The 19186-nt window shown below is 35.8% G+C and overlaps 5 protein-coding genes across 7 annotated transcripts; 3 read left to right on the plus strand and 2 right to left on the minus strand.

The window, feature by feature from the left end:
* The first annotated feature begins 432 nt into the window (after positions 1-432).
* On the plus strand, positions 433-1203 carry LOC123207964. The gene is made up of 2 exons (XM_044625454.1): positions 433-685; positions 763-1203. The coding sequence occupies exons 1-2, from the start codon at positions 642-644 to the stop codon at positions 1100-1102; spliced, it is 384 nt and encodes a 127-aa protein (XP_044481389.1). The 5' UTR covers positions 433-641; the 3' UTR covers positions 1103-1203.
* A 3408-nt stretch (positions 1204-4611) lies between these two features.
* LOC123207953 (probable protein phosphatase 2C 63) lies at positions 4612-7967 on the plus strand. Its single transcript, XM_044625438.1, has 4 exons — positions 4612-5091; positions 5581-5954; positions 6952-7188; positions 7346-7967. Exons 1-4 carry the CDS (start codon positions 4845-4847, stop codon positions 7622-7624), a joined length of 1137 nt encoding a protein of 378 aa, XP_044481373.1. The 5' UTR covers positions 4612-4844; the 3' UTR covers positions 7625-7967.
* Positions 7968-8591: 624 nt separating this feature from the next.
* On the plus strand, positions 8592-10454 carry LOC123207957 (zinc finger SWIM domain-containing protein 7-like). 3 transcript variants are annotated; one of them, XM_044625444.1, is made up of 6 exons: positions 8611-8820; positions 8893-9015; positions 9104-9125; positions 9221-9326; positions 9925-10032; positions 10118-10454. In XM_044625444.1, exons 2-6 carry the CDS (start codon positions 8955-8957, stop codon positions 10217-10219), a joined length of 399 nt encoding a protein of 132 aa, XP_044481379.1. In that variant the 5' UTR covers positions 8611-8820; positions 8893-8954; the 3' UTR covers positions 10220-10454. The 3 variants fall into 3 exon arrangements, with proteins under 3 accessions (XP_044481381.1, XP_044481379.1, XP_044481380.1); XM_044625445.1 differs by having other exon boundaries at positions 8953-9015; XM_044625446.1 differs by lacking the exon at positions 10118-10454 and having other exon boundaries at positions 8592-9015; positions 9451-10009.
* Positions 10455-11557: 1103 nt separating this feature from the next.
* Positions 11558-14467, minus strand: LOC123207963 (pentatricopeptide repeat-containing protein At5g02860-like). The gene has a single exon (XM_044625453.1). The coding sequence runs from the start codon at positions 14377-14379 to the stop codon at positions 11863-11865; it is 2517 nt and encodes an 838-aa protein (XP_044481388.1). The 5' UTR covers positions 14380-14467; the 3' UTR covers positions 11558-11862.
* A 1607-nt stretch (positions 14468-16074) lies between these two features.
* On the minus strand, positions 16075-17800 carry LOC123207959 (classical arabinogalactan protein 9-like). The gene is made up of 2 exons (XM_044625448.1): positions 17123-17800; positions 16075-16445 (listed from the first exon to the last, which is right to left on the minus strand). Exons 1-2 carry the CDS (start codon positions 17693-17695, stop codon positions 16371-16373), a joined length of 648 nt encoding a protein of 215 aa, XP_044481383.1. The 5' UTR covers positions 17696-17800; the 3' UTR covers positions 16075-16370.
* Positions 17801-19186: the final 1386 nt, after the last annotated feature.

Here is a 19186-nt window from a genome sequence, read left to right on the forward strand (position 1 = left end):
ATTTTTTGGTTCGTTATTTCCGTTTAACAATTTAATAAAAAACATTTCTTCGTCCCAGTTTAATCTTCAACTCTAATTTTGATTTGAGCCGCATAAATTTGGGTATAAAAATTATGAATAATTATGCTAAAGATAAAACACTATTAAGTTAAATAATAATACATACTCAAATTTTACACATCATAACTCATTTACAAATGAAAATTTTGAAGTTCTCATCAAAAGTCTAGAATTTGACAAGGGGAACCCAATCGGGTCCGGTATTGTAAGACTCGGGCCCTCAAGAAACGGGCTTTTGGAGATTGGGATCAGTTATATTTTACCAACTCGAGCTCGATGTTAGCAAAATAATATTTAACTCGGCTTGGTTAGACCAAGGTACCACCCTACCCGCTCTATCAGAGTCACTTCTCTGTGTAAACTTAACCTTCACCAGACATCGTACATTGGGATTTATTCCATGTCTTCTTCAACACCATGCATAATGGTGTTATAAGAAGATATGGGATATATTCCGCTGTACTTTCACTATATAAACTGCATATTGCCTCAAAGCTTTTCAAACTTGCAAGAACTGATCAGTACAGTAATTGTACTTAGTCGAAGAAAGAGATTTGACAAGAATTTTCCAGGCTATTATCATGGCAAGAGCTGGGATCCCAAGAGCAAAAATTTCCATGCTTAGGTACGTAATCTTCACCACCATATTGAAATGAATTTCCGCAATTTTTTTTTATAGTGACGAATTCATGATATTGTCAGCTCTTGGAAGGAGGCTAGGGAAGTTGATCGTCGGTGCTTGAGCAACACTGCGGTGGCGTTCGACGATGATCGTCACCAAACACAGGATAAAAACTTAACCGGAACGACGTCGTGGAGTGGCGAAAAGAAGAGCAGTTCTTCGAGTTATTGGGTTCCACATCCACGTACAGGGATATATTTTCCGCAAGGGCAAGAATGGGTGATGGACGATGTGCCGAAAGGAGCGGCTTCTTTTGTGCAGGCTTATTGGCTCAGGACTGAAGACGGTGTCGAGAAACCCGACCCAGACCATGGTCATCATCATCACTGGGATTCCAGTTGCTTCCATGCAAGCTCTTAAATCTCAAACAGTTCTATCTATGCCAAATAATATAGCGTTAAAAGATATTATGTAATATCGGGTTTTATTTATACTAAATGACTTGATCTTGTTTGTCATAAGCTTCAATTCTTTCTATCGTTCATCTCAGTTTCGCTTTACGACACCGTTTCATATAAGACGATAGCCGGAAAGGAGGACACCTTTTACCCTCATTCAAAGTTGAATTTGAACAAGCAAGCTTACGTTTGATCGCTTTCTTGGCTTGATCAAGTTCGAATCAAAGTGATTTTCGGGGAACTTCAGTTCCTAAGGTGTGATAATATCGTTTTAATTAATATATATAATATCAAAATAATATTATTTTAATATAAATTAAACTATATTTGAATCTAATTGTGCTTAAACGTTAAACCAAACCAAATTCGAATTTGGCTTAAAGAGAGCTTGTAGACAAAGGTTGCACTCTTTTAAATTGAGTCGAATTAAAGCTGAATAAAATTTCAAATCAGCTTAGCTCAACTTTATTCTAAGTCAATTCATACTCAAGTTCTCTTTGAAAATTACTAAACAAAACCATGAAAATTTAACTTGCCTTACCAGCAAACTCACAGTTGTACATAACAGGAAAAATTAAGTTATTAAAGTGAAATATAAGATGGTATTTGAGTAATTGAAAGTGTTAATGTTGGCCAGCCAATTAGTTTCAGTTTTTAAGAATAAACAACTCAAATCAAATCAAATCAGATAGTGTTAATACAATTTCAAGACCAACCATCTTAAGATATGAACGTAAAAATTCAATATTCGATAAAATATTTGATATATATCTCTAAAATCTCTAACAATATAGTAATATATCACCCACTTATAATTCAGATTCTTTCTCATATTTCTTTGTTTCCTCCACATGCGTGAGCATTATGTCATTTTATATTGCTCTATATTTCTGCATAAAAAGTAAGCCAGTTACTTACAGTTGCTTTGTATTATTCATTCATTCTGAACTTATTTTGACCTCACACTTCAATTTTGAAAGGCATCGATTAGGTCCCTGAACTTTTATTGGATGTTAATTTTTTTGCATCATTCAACCCTCCAATCAAAAGGTTTGGGAAAACACTTGATTATTCGTTCCCGTCTTTGTGATTTTTGATATTGACTTAAAATCCTCAACTTTTGTTAGATGTGAGATTTTTGATATTAACAATTTCGATTGTTTTGCATCGTTTAAATATATATAAATGGTCTATTTGAGAATGCATAATTAAATGAAATTAGTTGGACGTAGCATTAGGACGACCAACGCCTAGAAATTATTCTTTGAATCAAAATCCATAATTGTGAGAACATATGCAATTGCATGATTTGCATGCGCAGGATGAAGGCATAATTCCATTTCTGACTAAATATTAGCTGTCAATTTTTTCTTGTTAATTTAGAGGCTTAAGAAAGAAGATGTTCCACGTTGGTGCTTCTGGTCGCTTTCTGAGGGTTCCATACCATTTGTCATTAGATAGGCTTTTTATAATTGTAAACGGCCTGGTAATGGCTATGAAAACCTGTTGGCATATCTACACTGTTGTGTTAATGGCTTCTTCACACCTGCTTGGAGCTGGTCATGTCTGTTTTGATTGGGCCTTTCTCTTGGGCTGCAGCCTCAGTATCCTCTCCTTATTCCTCCAAGTTTGGGCCTTCCTCTTGGGTTTAAACTTGAGCATTTTCTATTAATTCAAGCTTCTCTTGACTTTGATGAAATTCACAGCTAACCCAAATGAGTAAATTTCAAATTTAAACTTTAATTTGATAATTAGATTCGATATTAATTTGTTTATCCACTCGGTTACAATTTTCATCTCATTGTTAATATTGTTTATCTTTTCTAACAATACTATTGATACTATCGATGATTCTCTGATGATACTTTATACAATTCAAATAAAGTTGAACTCAAACCCAATCTGGTATAATAGCTTCAATTAAAATTGAGCTGGATCCACAATTGGCTTTGCCAACTCAATTGAATCTATTCCTAACGGGTCCTAAAAGTAATAATATGAAAACAATGATCTTTATTTGTTGCTACTCTTATAATTTCTCTAGCACTAAATAACAATTTCTTATCGAACCATTTCTTACCATTTTAAAAAAAATTACAATAAAATGCAATCACTCACATATCATATTGAGATAACATAATAATGATGATATTTGTCAAATTATATAATTTTATATTTTACTTAATCAATTATACATGCACCCTTAATCTTCACTTATATAAATTCAATATGATAGAAGTACTTAGAAAATGGACATTTAAGTCATCACACTGGTACTCTAACATTAATATATATATAATGGCCAAATTGGTTTGATGCTGATCAAGGAATCAATGCTTACTAATTTGCTACTCTGCGTTAAACACACAATGGAAATGAAATGACCCAGTGAAGTTCCCTACCACCACAATGTGTATTTGGGTTGGGAAGCATTCAATTTGTTTGAATTTTCACATTATTTATAGAAATACTATAACTTAGAAGTGTTAACAATAGTCGATTCATTTTTACCCTAGTGTCTTTTATATTGTTTAAACTCTAGCCTTGATTGAATCTCATCATCACTATTATTGTTGATTGATTTACGATGTCAAGACTAACAAGAATGATAAGGTTGTGTAATAGAGACTAGAGATATATCTATCCATGTCATGAAAAAAGATTGTGAAATGATATAATTAGTTTCCAAACATGGGTAATCAAAGGTTTGTTAATTGGAATGTGTTGGAAATGACAATATCATTGTGGAAATGAGTCAGTAATGAAGAAACCGAGGTTAGAGTGGATTTGGAAATTTAATAAAATCAAAGATAAGTCACCAAAAATAAAAAAGACGATTAGAATTTAATTAATTTATAAGAAGAAGAGAATGAAGGTGAAAGTTCAAGAGAAGAAAAAAAAAGATGTAATATAAATATGACTTTTAAAGAGTTTTTATTGAATTTTTGTTCATTTAAAGTTAAATGATATTTTTGAAAAATAAAATATTTGTACACTTATAAACACTTATAATTAGATATAAAAACAGATCGATTCAGTTTATAACCCAACTTAATCTCTCATTTTTTTGTATTACTTATAGATCGTATTTATCATGTGGATAATCTTCGTATAAACCCTATAAACTAATTCAATATGATCTATTTAAGAATTTTAAAATAATTACAAATAATTGAAGATTAAAACTATATAAAGGGCCGTAAAAACATCGTTAAGAGGTTTAGACGGTGTTTATCGTGTTAGTGACTTTGTTTGATCCACTAGATATGCTAATCAACAAACTTTAACAGAGACTAGCCCGTACTTAGTGTGACCTAACATGATGTGTGTCATTGATAATCCTAATTTAAGTGCTAATGATATGCTAAAAATATGACAAAATAAAAATCAGTAACATATTGGCGTAACGTATCCAACGTATCTAGTTATTGTTTTACAGGCAATTCAGAATCATTCATAATAATAATGATACGCACATAATAATAAACAGAGCGAAAACAGCTCACCTTCTTCCTCGTCACGCCGCGTCTCCTCTTTATAAAGACTTCCCTCTAACCTCTCTCTGTATATGCTTCAAAATTTCAAATCCAACTACTCTTTTCTCAGTTTTCCTTTTTCATAACCAAAATTCAACACACAGAACAAATTCTGTACCCTTTAAGAACCAGGCGCGAAAACAGAAACACTGTCCTACGGGGAGGTTGATGATGTTGCGGTGGTGTTGCAGGTGTTTAGGGAAGCGTGGTAGTGATGGTTTGTTGTGGCACTCGGACTTGAAGCCGCACGCGTCTGGTGATTATTCGATCGCGGTGGTTCAGGCGAACTCTAATCTGGAAGACCAAAGCCAAGTGTTCACATCTCCTTCTGCCACTTATGTTGGTGTTTATGATGGACACGGTGGTCCTGAGGCTTCTAGATTTGTTAATAGGCATCTTTTTCCTTTTTTACATAGTGAGTTTTCACCTTTGAGTTTTTTCTTCCGTTTGATTGTGCATGTGTGTGTGTGTGTGTGTTTTGGTGTGTTCTTTGTGGATATATGATGTGAGGAACGATGGGTTGATTTCAAAATTTGATCTTTCTCTTTGAATTTTTTATTCTAAGTTGGTTGCTTTGCTCTTTTGTATAAGGGTTTTTTTCTTATTTTTTATTTGTTGGGGGAAAGGGGAGGTTGCCTTTGAATTCTGATGAATTGGTGGCAGAAAGCTACTGCAGGATTGGATTTAATCATAATTTATGGAAACTTATAGAAGTAGCTTTTGAATACGGCAGAACTGAACAAATTTATTAAGAAATGGAAGAATCTGCACTCTGGCACCATCGAGTTGTTGGTTTTTTAATCATAATTTTCAAATATTTTCATTTTTTTTCTGGAAAAAACAATTGCTCTGAAGTAACGGACTCCATATCTTCTTATACTAAAATTTTCTACGTCATATGCAGAATTTGCTATGGAACAAGGAGGATTGTCTGCAGAAGTGATAAAGAAGGCATTTCTTGCTACTGAAGAGGAATTTTTGCGTTTAGTTAAGCGTGCATTGCCCGTAAGGCCACAAATTGCTTCAGTTGGATCATGTTGTCTACTTGGAGCAATTTCAAATGATGTATTGTATGTGGCGAATCTTGGTGATTCTAGAGCAGTTCTTGGTCAGAGAGTTCCAGTGGATAGCAAACACATAGTGGCGGCTGAACGGTTGTCAACTGATCATAATGTTGCAGTTGAGGAGGTAAGAAAGGAAGTTGAGGCACTTCACCCTGATGATTCACATATTGTGGTTCATAGTCGTGGAGTTTGGAGGATAAAGGGCATAATTCAGGTATAATGAGTTTCTTTTTCTCTGTTTGTTTGCTTCTCTACTTGTTTGTTGCTAATCTATGAGTGAAATTTTTTTTGTTAGATATTTTCCCTTGATTCTTCTGGCAGGTATGATAATTTGCTTTTTAAAGTACTTCCAACAAGTGATGTTTCAATATTCTGAAATATTCAGTGGCGGGATTTGATTAAAATTATAAGTATTTTTCCACTAGAAACATCTCTCTAACCAATATGGTTTTTTTATTATATCAGCCATTTACCGCTCGACTCTACCAGCATTCAATTCGTGTTTCTTGCCATTTTAGTTTAAAGATTGCCATGTTATTTGAAAAATTTTGCTTTCTGTTGTGATAAATAGCCAAGGAAAGTTGTACTTTTTGTGTTTTAAAAAAGAGGACATGCTGATTTCCCCTGTTTATTCTGGTGAATTGAATAGGAATTTCTATCTCCTAAATTAAAAATGTTAAAACAACAATTGCTTGGACAGGATCTTACTCTGACGAAAAAAGATGAGAGTCTGCATAATTATGCATAATAGTGGAAGAATGAAATGTGGTTTAATCTTACTGTGACAAGACAGCTGTTTTCATCTATGGAGTACCAATTACTTTTATTGGGTTCCCTTTTGCTTTATGTAAAGGTTTCTGTATACGCATTTTAATGTGCTGGACTCACTGTTGTTATAGAAAGGGGTTTATCTGCCATGTTCACCGGGAATCTTATGCTCTGGTCTTCTACCATCTCAGGCAGCTAAGTGAGTGTACTTTGTACTTTATGCTTGAGATATGCATGGAGACCCCCCAAGCGTAATACTGAAGCGTATGTGACTACTGGGATTCCTTTTGTTTTTTACATTTGCTGATATGCTTTATCTAATTCTGTCGGCTTCCGGAACATAGAAAATTTTAACTGAGCGTTATTCTTTCTGTTGCTTGTCATTGATTCACAATCTGAAATTATGAGATGGAAGTAACTTATTTCATTTTTTTAACTTCTAGGTTTCCAGATCTATTGGTGACGTCTACTTGAAGAAACCTGAGTTTTACAGAGACCCAATTTTTCAGCAATTTGGATACCCCATCCCTCTGAAAAGACCCGCAATGACAGCTGAACCCTCAGTTCTTAGTAGAAAGCTTAGGCCTCAAGACTTATTTCTGATCTTTGCATCAGATGGCCTTTGGGACCAGTTAAGTGATCAAGCGGCAGTGGAGATTGTTTTCAAAAACCCAAGAAATGTTCGTTCTCATCCCGATTTTCTGATCTTCTATTGCAATTTCTGTCTGTTTTATGCTGTTCAGCTTTTGAGTCATTTTTACAATTTCATGTTGGACAATTAGTCCCAATCTTCATTAGAATTGTCATAACATTTTCTGTTTTTGCTTCTTCTCTCAGGGAATTGCTAAGAGATTAGCTAGAGCTGCCCTTCAAGCGGCTGCAAAGAAGAAAGAAATGAGATACAAAGACATAAAGGAGATCGAAAAGGGAATACGGCGACATTTTCATGACGATATCACTGTGGTTGTAGTGTATCTTGATCATCACAAAAACTCGTTAGGTCGGAGCAGATTTAAGCAGAGTGATATTGGCTGCATCAGTGCACCTGTTGACATCTACTCCCTAAATGCAGATGAAACCGAAGAGGATCTGCTGAAAACCCGGCTACCTGAATAAATGAACTTGTCTAAGAGTGAAGTGCTAACATTTAGACTAAGTTTATCAGTAGTAATTTGATTAGTATACATGGAGGGTATACAGATGGTGAACAGTTTGTGTAGATATTGTCACTGTTGATTGCTCGATCAAGATGATATAGAGATGGAGAAACAAGCTGTAATAGATTTTTCCAAGTGAAGATCTAGTCCCCATTGCCCCTTGTTTAGTTGTTTTATTTGTTTAATTATCGATTTTGTCTTGTACAAAATTGATAATACCAAATTCCAAAAATCCTACAAACAAGTTTTATAATCCTTTCATTGAGATGAGAATTTAAATGGAACCGAGTCTTAATCAGAGTAGTTTCAATTTGATTTGAGTTCAAAATATTCAACTTAAAATTGAGTTTTGCTCGTTTTATTAAAAAAATAAATAAAAAATAACTATTAAAAGGTTAAATAAAAGAAAAATTGTCCAAGATAATAAATATGTTTGCGACTTGATTGAGCCAAGTTAGTTTAACTTGATCTCAAATTAGGATTATTCAATTCAAATTATAATCTAAGTTCAAATTGTTTCGGATTGCAGCTAATCTTTCTTTTATTGTTTTCTGAGCAATACTATGTGTACTTATTTTAGGTACACAAATGTAACAAATATATACACACTCATATGTATCATCATATGATTGATTATTGTTTTATTCTTAATTTAAAATTATTCAATCACATGATGACACATATAAATGTGTATATATTTGTGTACCTAAAATGGATACACATAATTTTATTGTTGTTTTCTACAGTAGATAACATAATTTTGCTCCCCCTAACCATGGATAATGATGGGTCATACCTTTTTTTTCTTTTTATTTATAATCAAAATTAAATAATTATATAATGATTTATTACCTCTATATTTAATTATATATTAAGAATAAGTAGAAAGTCTGAGTTTTAGGTTTTTTTTTGGCCCCTAATTTTTAGTTATTTTTTTAAAATCCCCCAATTTGAAATCAAAATATAAAATTGAAATTCCAAGTTGATTTATTTTGTGTTTGGCTGCTAAGAAATCAAGGGAAAAATAAAACTTCCGAACTCCCACCATCGCATTCCTTCACCTTGTAGGTTTTTTTCTCAGCAACCAAACTAGCCTTTTCGGGATTTTGGTGTACCATATAAAACCCTAATTAGTTTAAGAAAGCTCCTGTTAAGGTGATTCATAAAGCATCTTCCTTTTGCTTTCTGAAAACAAAATTTTGGATTGATATTTTTCTTTTCTTGTAGTTTGAGAAACAAGGAAAGTATTTTGAAAACACTGTTGTTTTTCGGTTAAATTTTTCCTAGAAATGAGTGCAAGCACTTTGGTTGCTGAGACAGTGTGGAAAAGCGTTGAATCAACTCGATCAGGTCCATTTATATTTAATTTTTCCCTTATTTTATAATAATCTTAGTGTAGAACTTCCCATGTTCACTTGCTGAAATGATTTCATCACAGTGTCGGAGGATCAGCTTTCAATGTGAGTGTACATATTTTCCCTCAAGTTTTTTATGTGAAAAATGGAGCATAGATTTTTGTTAACTGGTGAACAAGTGTTTGTATGAGTAAATGCAGCTTGTTCTTCTTGTTTGGTAAAAATTTGGAGAAAGCAACTAGGATAGTTGATCAAAGGGGTGTCAAGAAGATCTCTGGTGAGCCTAGTGGCCGGTTCATCTTTCAGGTTGATTTCATTTCTTGCATCTAATCCTTGTATCTTCTTTTTGCTTTGTATTTGTAATTCTAACATCTGCTGGAATTTATTGGGCCTTCAACTTGTAAATTTATCCTCGGTAACTCCCTGTCAGAATTCTGGGCCATGTTTAACAACCAAATGGAGCTTGACCCGGTTAAAGCCCCGGTCGACTGGTCGGACCAATGGTTGGACTGCATCACCACACTACATCACATATAAAATTTCTGGTCTGATGGTGTTGCATCATATCCAACAAATGTATTTGCAAATATATGTTGACATCCGGTTAAATCATGGTTGAACCCCAAACTAGTGCGGTTAACCCCGTTGAACTGCAGTATAAAATGGTCCAATGACTGAAGCCATTAGACAATTCACATTCACCTAGACTGGACTGATCACTGGGTCCTGGTCAAATCCATGGTTCTGGGAAAGTGCGGTTGGCAAGAGTTGTCTATGCAAAGTAGATGTGGGATTGTGATTGTTGTGCACTTCTCAATTTTACAGTGAAAGTTGTTTATATCACTACTAAGGAAACTGGAAAAAAGTGTCAAAACATGGTTTCTTTTTTAATTTGGTGCTGTAGGTTGTGGGAGAATCGCGGAGGAAAGAGGAGTATTTCTGTTTTGCTGAACATTTTTGTGCCTGCTATTCATTCTTCTATGACATTGTGAACAAGGGAGAGCAGCTTTCTGTAAGATCCCATTGCTGGTATATTAGTATGTGCCTTAGCATTATCTTTCTCTGCTTGCAGTCTAATTTTTTTTTATTTCTTTCAGTGTAAGCATCAATTAGCTGCAAGGCTTGCTGCAGCTTTAGGAACATGCCTTGAAGTTAAGGTTTCAGATGAGCAGCTGGCCCTATTGCTTGCAAAACTCTAACTTCTGCTGATGAAATCTCCATTTTTTAATTGTATTCCTTGAAAACTCACAAGCAGAAGGATTTATTGATTCTACAAAATATATATTGGCCTTTTAGGGAATTGGCTCTAATAGTTAGGCCTAGAATGTTTAAGAAATACGTATATTATGTGGAAGCTTTAAAATGTATATGAACTAGTTACATGAAAGGAAATTATTATCGTCAACAGAGGAATGACAAATTTGACTTTGTTTCTATTGTACTGATTGAATTCTACAATAGGAACAGAATGATTGGATTTACTTGCCCTGTCAGAAACTACTGCTCCTAGTTACTAACCATCACCAGTTCATTGTATGTATGGGGGAATGTAGGATCATAGTGGATTTTAATCTATAGTTATTCTGACCAAAATACCTTTCCAGAAATGTTGTTTTTCGGCAATTTTGGTGATCAACTTTCTATACGTGTGGCCAAAAATTAATCACTGAACCATCTGCACATTTCTGGGAGGTTTAGTTGGCCATTGTAACTTTCTTTTCTGCAGCTTTTGCATAATTCAGGCTGCCAGAACTAACCAAACACAGGCTGGATTGCTGGGGATATATAATATATTACTATCAGATTGTATGATATCTTGGATGTTGCAGTATATAAAATCTCTAATGCTATTTAATGTGTGTCAAAATTTATGAAGACATTTGATAGAAGTGTTCGAAAAATGTGTGCCCTACAACAATTTCCTCTCATAGTATGAAGAATTTCACTGTATTAAGTCGTTGCATCATCTAAATGGCCGTCAATGGGACAAAGTCATGGAATGGTAATATTGGCATTCTTTCTTGTGAGAATGCTGGAATTACCATGAACAAGTCTTCTTTTTAGGTCTTTTTTCTCATAACATTGCCATAGACGAGCTTCAGTCGAGCTCCGAGAGCATCTTTATCAATTGTCCATGTACGATGGCACCAGTGGTTTCCGGTTGGTTGTAATAATCATATAATATATTTTTAGTGGATGGGACTGATTCCAAGTGATCACTGCATATGTATTTAATTGGTAGATAATTAATGTCATGACAAGAAGATCTCTTTTACTCTGTTCTCTTGCATTCCATATATAAATCTCCAAATATCAACATGCAGTCCACAGCTTCAACTTCATTTTCATGCACATAATTATGAATAATAATATAGTACGCCCAGCACATTCAGTTGAAGAGTAGATTCTGCAGGCTTGATCAATGACCAAATTGTATATATCAAGTTCTTCCTACGACTGGCATCATGCTTGAATCACGAAGCCCTATACAACCTATGAAAATTATTAACAACATAAAATATGCACAGAAACACAGGTTAACAAAACGGATTAATTTATATTTGACTGGTAACAGGTTAAATCATTTTCCTTCCCACTTTCCATCTTTTATCTCATCTATACAAGTTATCGGGTTGGCCATATTTATAGACCAAAAATATGGCTCCAGGAATCAATCAAAGAAACAGCAGGATTCAGTACAAAGATTTACATATCTGCTCATCTCCAGACCAAAACAGTATACAAATTGGGCACAAAATGAGAAATAAAATGCCAGATGCAGAGTCTGGTGCTGAAAAAGCACACTAACTGAACTGCCATCCCTTTGGAAGAAGAGGAATGTCTAAGACCATTTCTTCGCTATACGGTCTGATAACCTGCATTCTTCCCTCTTAGAAGTGTGTGGATCAAGCTTGGAAAGGTTGTTAGCAAACGTGATTGCCTCATCTCGACGATTGAGTTTACAATAACCATCTACAATGGAGTTGTATGTGTTCTGGTTTGGTTTACAGCCTTGCTTGATCATATATTGAACCACATTAATAGCCTCCTCAAACAATGAATCAGCTGCATAACTTGAAACAAAGGTATTGTAGGTGATTACATCTGGAACAAGGCCAGAATCTCTCATTTCCGAAAATACCCGCAAAGCCTCCTTCATCCGACCATTTCTACAATAGGCATAAATGACAGTATTATATGATATTATATCAGGTTTCAATCCTTTCTCCAAAATTTCCCTTAACATCTCTTCGGACTTCTCAAAATTTTCAGAACGGCTGTACATATACATCAAGCTATTGTAGGTTGTCAAGCTAGGAGTGAACCCACTCTCACTCAGGAAGTTCAAGATCTCATTTGATTTGGAAACCATCTGCCTCCTGCCATAAATTGAAATCATTGCGTTTAGAGTGGTTATGTCAGGGGAAAATCCTTTTTTCTTCAATTCTAAGAAAGCACACTCTGTTTCTGTAAGAAGATCACTTTTACTATAAACCAAAACAAGGGTCTTCAAGAGCACGGCATGAGGTTCAATCACACCAGAGAATATCTCTTCTCCAAGAGCAAGCATCCGCTCAATTTCTTTGCCATTGGCATAAGCATGAAGCAAAGAACAGTATGTTAGCTCATTGGGTTTACATCGACCATCCTTCATTTCAGCAAGTATTTTCTCAGACTGTTCCCACATCCCTCCCCGCGCCAATGCTGCCAAAACAGCATTGTAGGAGGAAAGATCCGGTACAACCCCAGCTTCCAGCATTCTCTTATAAACAGCCATGGCTTGGTCAAAAGAACCGCAACGACTGTATGCACTGATAAGGGTATTAAAAGTGTCCCTCTCAGGTATGAACCCTGCCCTCTTCATCTCCTTGAACACTCCTGACACTTCTGAGTCCATCCCATTCTGCCCAAAGACTGCCAGAAGTGTATTCCAAGTAACAATGTCCGGGTTACAATTGCATGTCTTGATCTCATCAAAAACCTTCATCATCTCCACAAACTTTCCCCTGTTTCCATGCATCTTAATAAGAGCATTAAAAGTACAAATATTTGGCTTGCAGCCAGCACTTTTCATCTCCTCAAAAACCTTCATTGCAGAATCATCTTTCCCGGCTTTCTCAAACCCTGATAAGAGGGTGGTGTAAGTAAAAACATCAGGCTTTATCCCTACTTCAACCATCTGTTTTTTAAGCTCCATCGCCTCTTCCAACAAACCATCTCTGGCATTAGCAGATATCAATGAATTGTAAGTCACAATACTGGGTAAACAACCATGTATCTCCATCTCCCTTAATACCTCCATGGCCTCTTTAGGCCGCCTAGACTTCCCATAAACATCCAACAATGCATTATAAGTAACCTTATCTGGACTAAAACCCGCTAATTTCATTTTCTCAAAAACCCAAGCTGCTTCTTCATGCAAAGAACCCCGCCGACAACAACTTATAAGGGTATTATAAGTATAAGAATCTGGGGCAACTCCGGCATTCTTCATTCCCTGAACTAGAGCCATAATCTTATTCCAAGGCATACCCATTTTTCCATACACATTGAGAATCACATTGTAAGTTATCAAAGTAGGTTTACACCCGTCCTCCTCCATCTTCTTGAACACCATCACAGCCTCCCTGTACCTTCCATTACTTGCATAAGCACTTATCAATGAAGTATAAGCATAAACATCGACATAAATCCCATCTTTTTGCAAAGCATTCAACAACGAAGCTGCAGCCAAAACTTTACCTTCTTTCCCTAGCATACTAATAATCACAGCTATAACAGAACCATTCAAGATCAACTCACAATCTTTACGACTCCTAAACCATTCAAACACACTCAACGCCAAGTCGCTTTTCTTGTAAAACCCTAAACCCTTCACAATACCCAACACATCAGAACTCAAAGCATCAATTTTAACATCTGGTTTCACTTCACGAGACTCAAATAACTGTAACAAAACACTATCAATATCTTTCACGTCAAAAGAATCATCAATTAAAGATTGGAGAACCTGCTGACCTTTACTAGAGAGGCGGTGGTTTGACCAGGGTTTTCCACGGTTGGGGTCACGTGACTTGCCAATTCGGGTACGGTTTCTGGGTATGGAAGAGGAAGAGTTAAAGGATTTTGACTCAGTGTGAGCGGGGTTTTGTTGGTGTAGGAAGTCTTGAAGAAGAGGGGTGAAAGAGGGAGGTGATGAAGTCGTTTGTTGATGTTGTGGTGATAAAGGCGTCGTTTGTTGATGTTGTGGTGATGAAGGCGTTGTGGGTGGTGGAATTTGTTGGCTTTGGTTAAGAAAGAGAGGTCTTGTGGGTGGTGGACTTGGGAGGAGAAGAGGCAGAGCTAGATTTTGTGCCATTGAAGAGAAGCGTGGGAACTTGTGGTGGGCTCGAGCTTGAGGCAGATTTTCTTCCGCCTAAGACAATGACGATATTTTGGACAATTTCCCTACACTCGCTGCCTGCGACTTTATTTAAATTTTTTTTTCCGTAATTATTAATATTAGGGTTATAAAAAAATAACCATATTTTAGGGTTATAGAAATGATTAATTTTTAAGTCACTAAGTTTATGATCAAATAGTTTAATTAAATATAATTTTATTCGTTTTTTTCAATCCTCACAATTAAACCTTTCAAATAAAATCTCTTAACCTTAATTGTTATTTTTATAATTAAAAAATTCATATTTAAAATCTCATAAAAAACACAAATGTAAACAAGAAAAAAATTCAATCTATATATAAAGATCAATATTTACTATTTTTTATTTAATCGCATGAATTATCGTAATATTAGAAATATAAGTAAAAATTTGATATTTTAACAAGATGAAAGAATATCCGTAAATTTGGGTGAAAACTAAACTTTCTAATATGAAAGATTAAACTTTGATTTAGGGGGGTAAATGCAAGATTTAAAACTATAGAGGTTTTGAAATGGTGAATAGATTTTTCAAAGGTGTACAAGAAAATTTAAAAACTAAATATTGATATAAAGTTTAGCCTTTCCACTAAACTTCTTAATAGAAAATGCTAAACTTTGATATAGAGGGGCAAGGGGAACACTTCAAATTGTAAAGGGCATGTATAAACTTTAGTTGGCTTCTTATCTTTTTAAATTTACAAATACACCCATGCCAAACTTTTATATGTTTATCAATAATTTTTCGGGTTCCATTGTAATTTTCTTTGGTTACACGAGAAAATTGGCCCTCTTAACTTTTATAAGTTTCACAGATACCTTATCAAAACTCGTTTTGTCAACAATTTGATACTATAACAACCTAATGATACAAAAATGTCTTATCAAAACTTGTTTTATCAACAATTTGATACTATAACAACCTAATAATATAAAAATGGGACACCATATTGGATAGTTGTTCTCAAACAAACAAATTTAAATTGAAATAATTTTAGCTAATCGAAGTTAAGCTCAACCCACGATCATTGCTCGATCAATGCTGACTTCAAAACTTGTCTTATCAACAACTCTTCTTTCCTGTTTTTGACACTTGTTTGATTTTCACTTAACTTGAAACCACCCCAAGTTATGCTATGGTAAGTTTACCCATTTTAGTATTACCCTACAAAGAGTTTTGCAAGCCTTTTTATTACTTTGTCTTGCAAGGTTAGATTCAAATCGAATTAAGCTTAAACTCAAACTCGAGCTTGGCTTGGTTTGTAATAGAGTTTGAGTTTGAGCTCGTGAAAACTAGTCTCAAACTCGGCTCAAATTTGATTCAACTCATTTCGATATCGAATTTTTAACAATTTCATTATTAAAATGATGTTATTTTAATACATATTGATCGAAATGATGTCATTTTATATCAAAATTTTTTTTTGGCAAATAACTCGAGTTCGAACTCAAACAAGCTTGTATAAGATTGACTCGTTTCAGACTTGTTCAAATCGAATTGGAGTTTAAATAGGTTCGGTTCGAATCTAACCCTATTATCTTGATAAGATAATGAAACACTAGGAAATTGCTTTAATGGGAAATGAAATGGGAATATATTCGAAGAATTAGGTAACAATAAGAAAACAAAAATGAATGAAATGGCAAGCTAACAATAATAATAATGACGATGATAAAGGAGACAGTGAGATGGAAGTTGCCACCACCAGCAATCCCATAAGAGAAAGAATAAATCCCCTCGAATACAAAAGCTTCCCCTCAGAAATCTCCAAAAGAATCCAACGGAATGTGTGTGTACATATATATATATAACTCAAATACAGACAATAAAGAGTCCCATAATCAACAATCCCGGGGCGCCTAAGCAATATATGAAGAAAGCCAAAGACAAAAATATAAGCTTCAGGTACATATGAAAGAAACGATCTCTAAAGTAACAATAACACCACCATAGCCAATCCCAACACCAAGCTCTGCATTGAACAAAATTTCTCTACTCCGCTCTGCAATCAAAATTTCACCATTAGAGAGTCTCATAACAATCATCATACAAAAACATAACTCAATATCTCGATCAAAACCTCAAAAGATCCAGATAATTTAAACAACGGTTTTAGAAATTATTGGGTTTGTCATCAATCCATCCACCGAAGTAAGTGTTGTCAAGAAGACCCAGTCAAGGCGTAATATCTCGAATGATGCACCTATTGGTTAAACCTGGTATAATTAGCCTGTATTATCACAGGAAAATAGGACTAGGCGGTTCTGGATTTATGCAGTCATTAGGATTCTGTGCCTCATGTTTCTCCCAATCCCTGCACTCTTTGTACACTACTGAGCTGTCATTTCTTTAGCACTGGAACTATTATTATACCCTGGCGCAATTAGTTTCATTTTTAAGTTTTAGGACTTCTGTCCTGTGGTCTAAGGGACATCATTCACCATTGTTTTGAAGAATGTGCAGGAACGGACTCGATAGTATCGATTCCACGTTACGCATAAACGACAAGATCTTCTTATAGTTAAATTTAAACCTAACTAAAACTTAACTAAGCTATGATCACGAAGCAGTGTAGAGATCTATGCATGTTAGTGATAATGCAGATATGGAGAATGTAGATCTGTAATGAAACATGTGGATCCTGGGCATGAATTTAAAAGAAGGTAAAATGGAACGTACGATATCGGTCTGAGATGGGCCCGGAGAGACTGATGTAAGGCTGGGGCCTGGTGCACCAACAGGGGGGGCAGGGGGGCTCAAGCCCAGAGGTGAAGGCGCCAGAGCCTTTGGTTTCTTGCTGGGGGCGGGAGCCGGGACTGAGGCTGGAGGAGATGCAAGTGGAGCTGGTGGAGGAACAGCCGGAGGTGGTGTCGCTGGTGGTGGAGTGGCGGGAGGCGGTGTAGCTGGTGGTGGAGTTGTTGGTGGAGGAGTGGCTGGAGGAGGAGTAGCCGGTGGTGGAGTGGTAGGTGGAGGAGTAGCCGGTGGTGGAGTGGCTGGGGGCGGAGTGGACGGTGGTGGGGCGCTAACAGGTGGTGGTGTTGCCGGGGGAGGAGCAGAGACCGGAGGAGGAGTCGCTGCCGGTGGTGGAGATGAAGTAGGAGGCGGAGTGGTGGACACAGGTGGAGAAGCAGTCGGCGTCGTTGGTGTAGGAGGTGCCGGAGTAGCCGTAGGCGAAGTCGCGGGCGACTGACCGGCGACAGCGGCAATAACAATGCAGAACAATGCAATAAAGAAACGTGTTTTGTGAACCATTTTCCTCCTTCCTCTTATCCTACGCACTATATCACGTTTAACGTGCACACTGTCAGGTTCTAGTAGAAGGGAAGTGAAGAGTCTGAGTGAGAGAGATGATGGCGAGTGGTGATACAATAAATAATAGCGCTAAGGAAGGAAGGTTCGGTGTGATGGGTCCACATGGGGTCGTGGGGCCCATGGACTACCAAACAAATCATCAACGCCCGATTAACGGTTCAGTGACGTACGTATGTGCAGCTGTTGGATCAAGAGCCACGTGGCTCTCCAGATTTGTGGTTTGGTGTTCTTTGTTATAAAGATGTCTGGTACAGGTGAAAAACAGACATGTGATGCTGTAACTTGGAAGAAAGACCGTTGATATTTCATTCAAAATTTTGATCGTTGCCATCATTTTTTGTTTTAATTCTGGGGCCTTATGCTAGTTAGTTGTGATTTAAAATATTTAAAAAATATATAATAACAAATAATAAAAGAAAAGAGAATGACGTCCACTATAAAGGAAAAACCTCACAAACAGGTTCGACAATTCATCTTTAAACTTATTTTTAGTGATTTTTATTTTTCTTATCCGATTGTTTTCTAAAAGCTTGTCCAATGGCTCATCACTAATTTGAGTTAGATTTTTTGGATTTAAATAATTCTTGTTTGTATTCCGTCTAATTTGAATTCATTTTTATATATGTCTATGCATGGTTTAGCTAGCTTTCATTCTCCATGTAATAGGTAATGTTCAAGAAGTAGTCTATGTAAATTATTCTTGAATTATTTCAAAGTCTATTTAAAGGTTTTATTTTTATGAATTTGATCACATTATTTTCATATTGGTTTTGCAATTAATTAAATTCATGTTTCTCGTCCAAACATAGCTCGTGACACGACAGGAATGCGAGGCCGAGGAACCAAACACTGTCCCCGACAGGAACATGCATAGAAGCCCACCAAAAGTGAATATTAATTAAAATCTAAAAAATAGAGGGGCAAGATTGCAGCAAATGGAAGGTAAGATGATTTGCTGTTGCTGAGGTTGTTGATTGATGATGAATAATGATGAGTGGAGCCTGGGCTTCCATGTGGAGCATATTATTATGGCAACTGGCAAGTTTGATTTATACGTAAGGTTAAGATGACGAATTCTACTGAGCGAGATTTAGTTGGTGTATTATTGGAGCACCGCCGCAAAGTGGACCTAATTTGCTGTCTGTCACGCCGTGAAAGGTGGTGCCTGAAGTTGCAAAATTTGTTAAGGACAAGCAAAATGCCAAGAATTAGAGTAGAGCACCTTTCCTTGGCTTAAAAACCAAGAGTTGAACTTGTTTTAAATTCTTCAATGATTACTGGGCCTCCTGTTGTTAGAATAACAGAAGTCATTTCTTTTAAAACACAACACTTGACCTCTTACTTCATTCAAATATTAAAGAAATCGAACTCAGTTTAACATTTCACATGAGAAAAGATGATAATGAAATCTGTAATGCTTTTTTATGGAAG

The sequence above is a fragment of the Mangifera indica genome, unplaced genomic scaffold (genome assembly GCF_011075055.1).
Source record: "Mangifera indica cultivar Alphonso unplaced genomic scaffold, CATAS_Mindica_2.1 Un_0123, whole genome shotgun sequence".
In the NCBI taxonomy this organism is placed as follows: domain Eukaryota; kingdom Viridiplantae; phylum Streptophyta; class Magnoliopsida; order Sapindales; family Anacardiaceae; genus Mangifera; species Mangifera indica.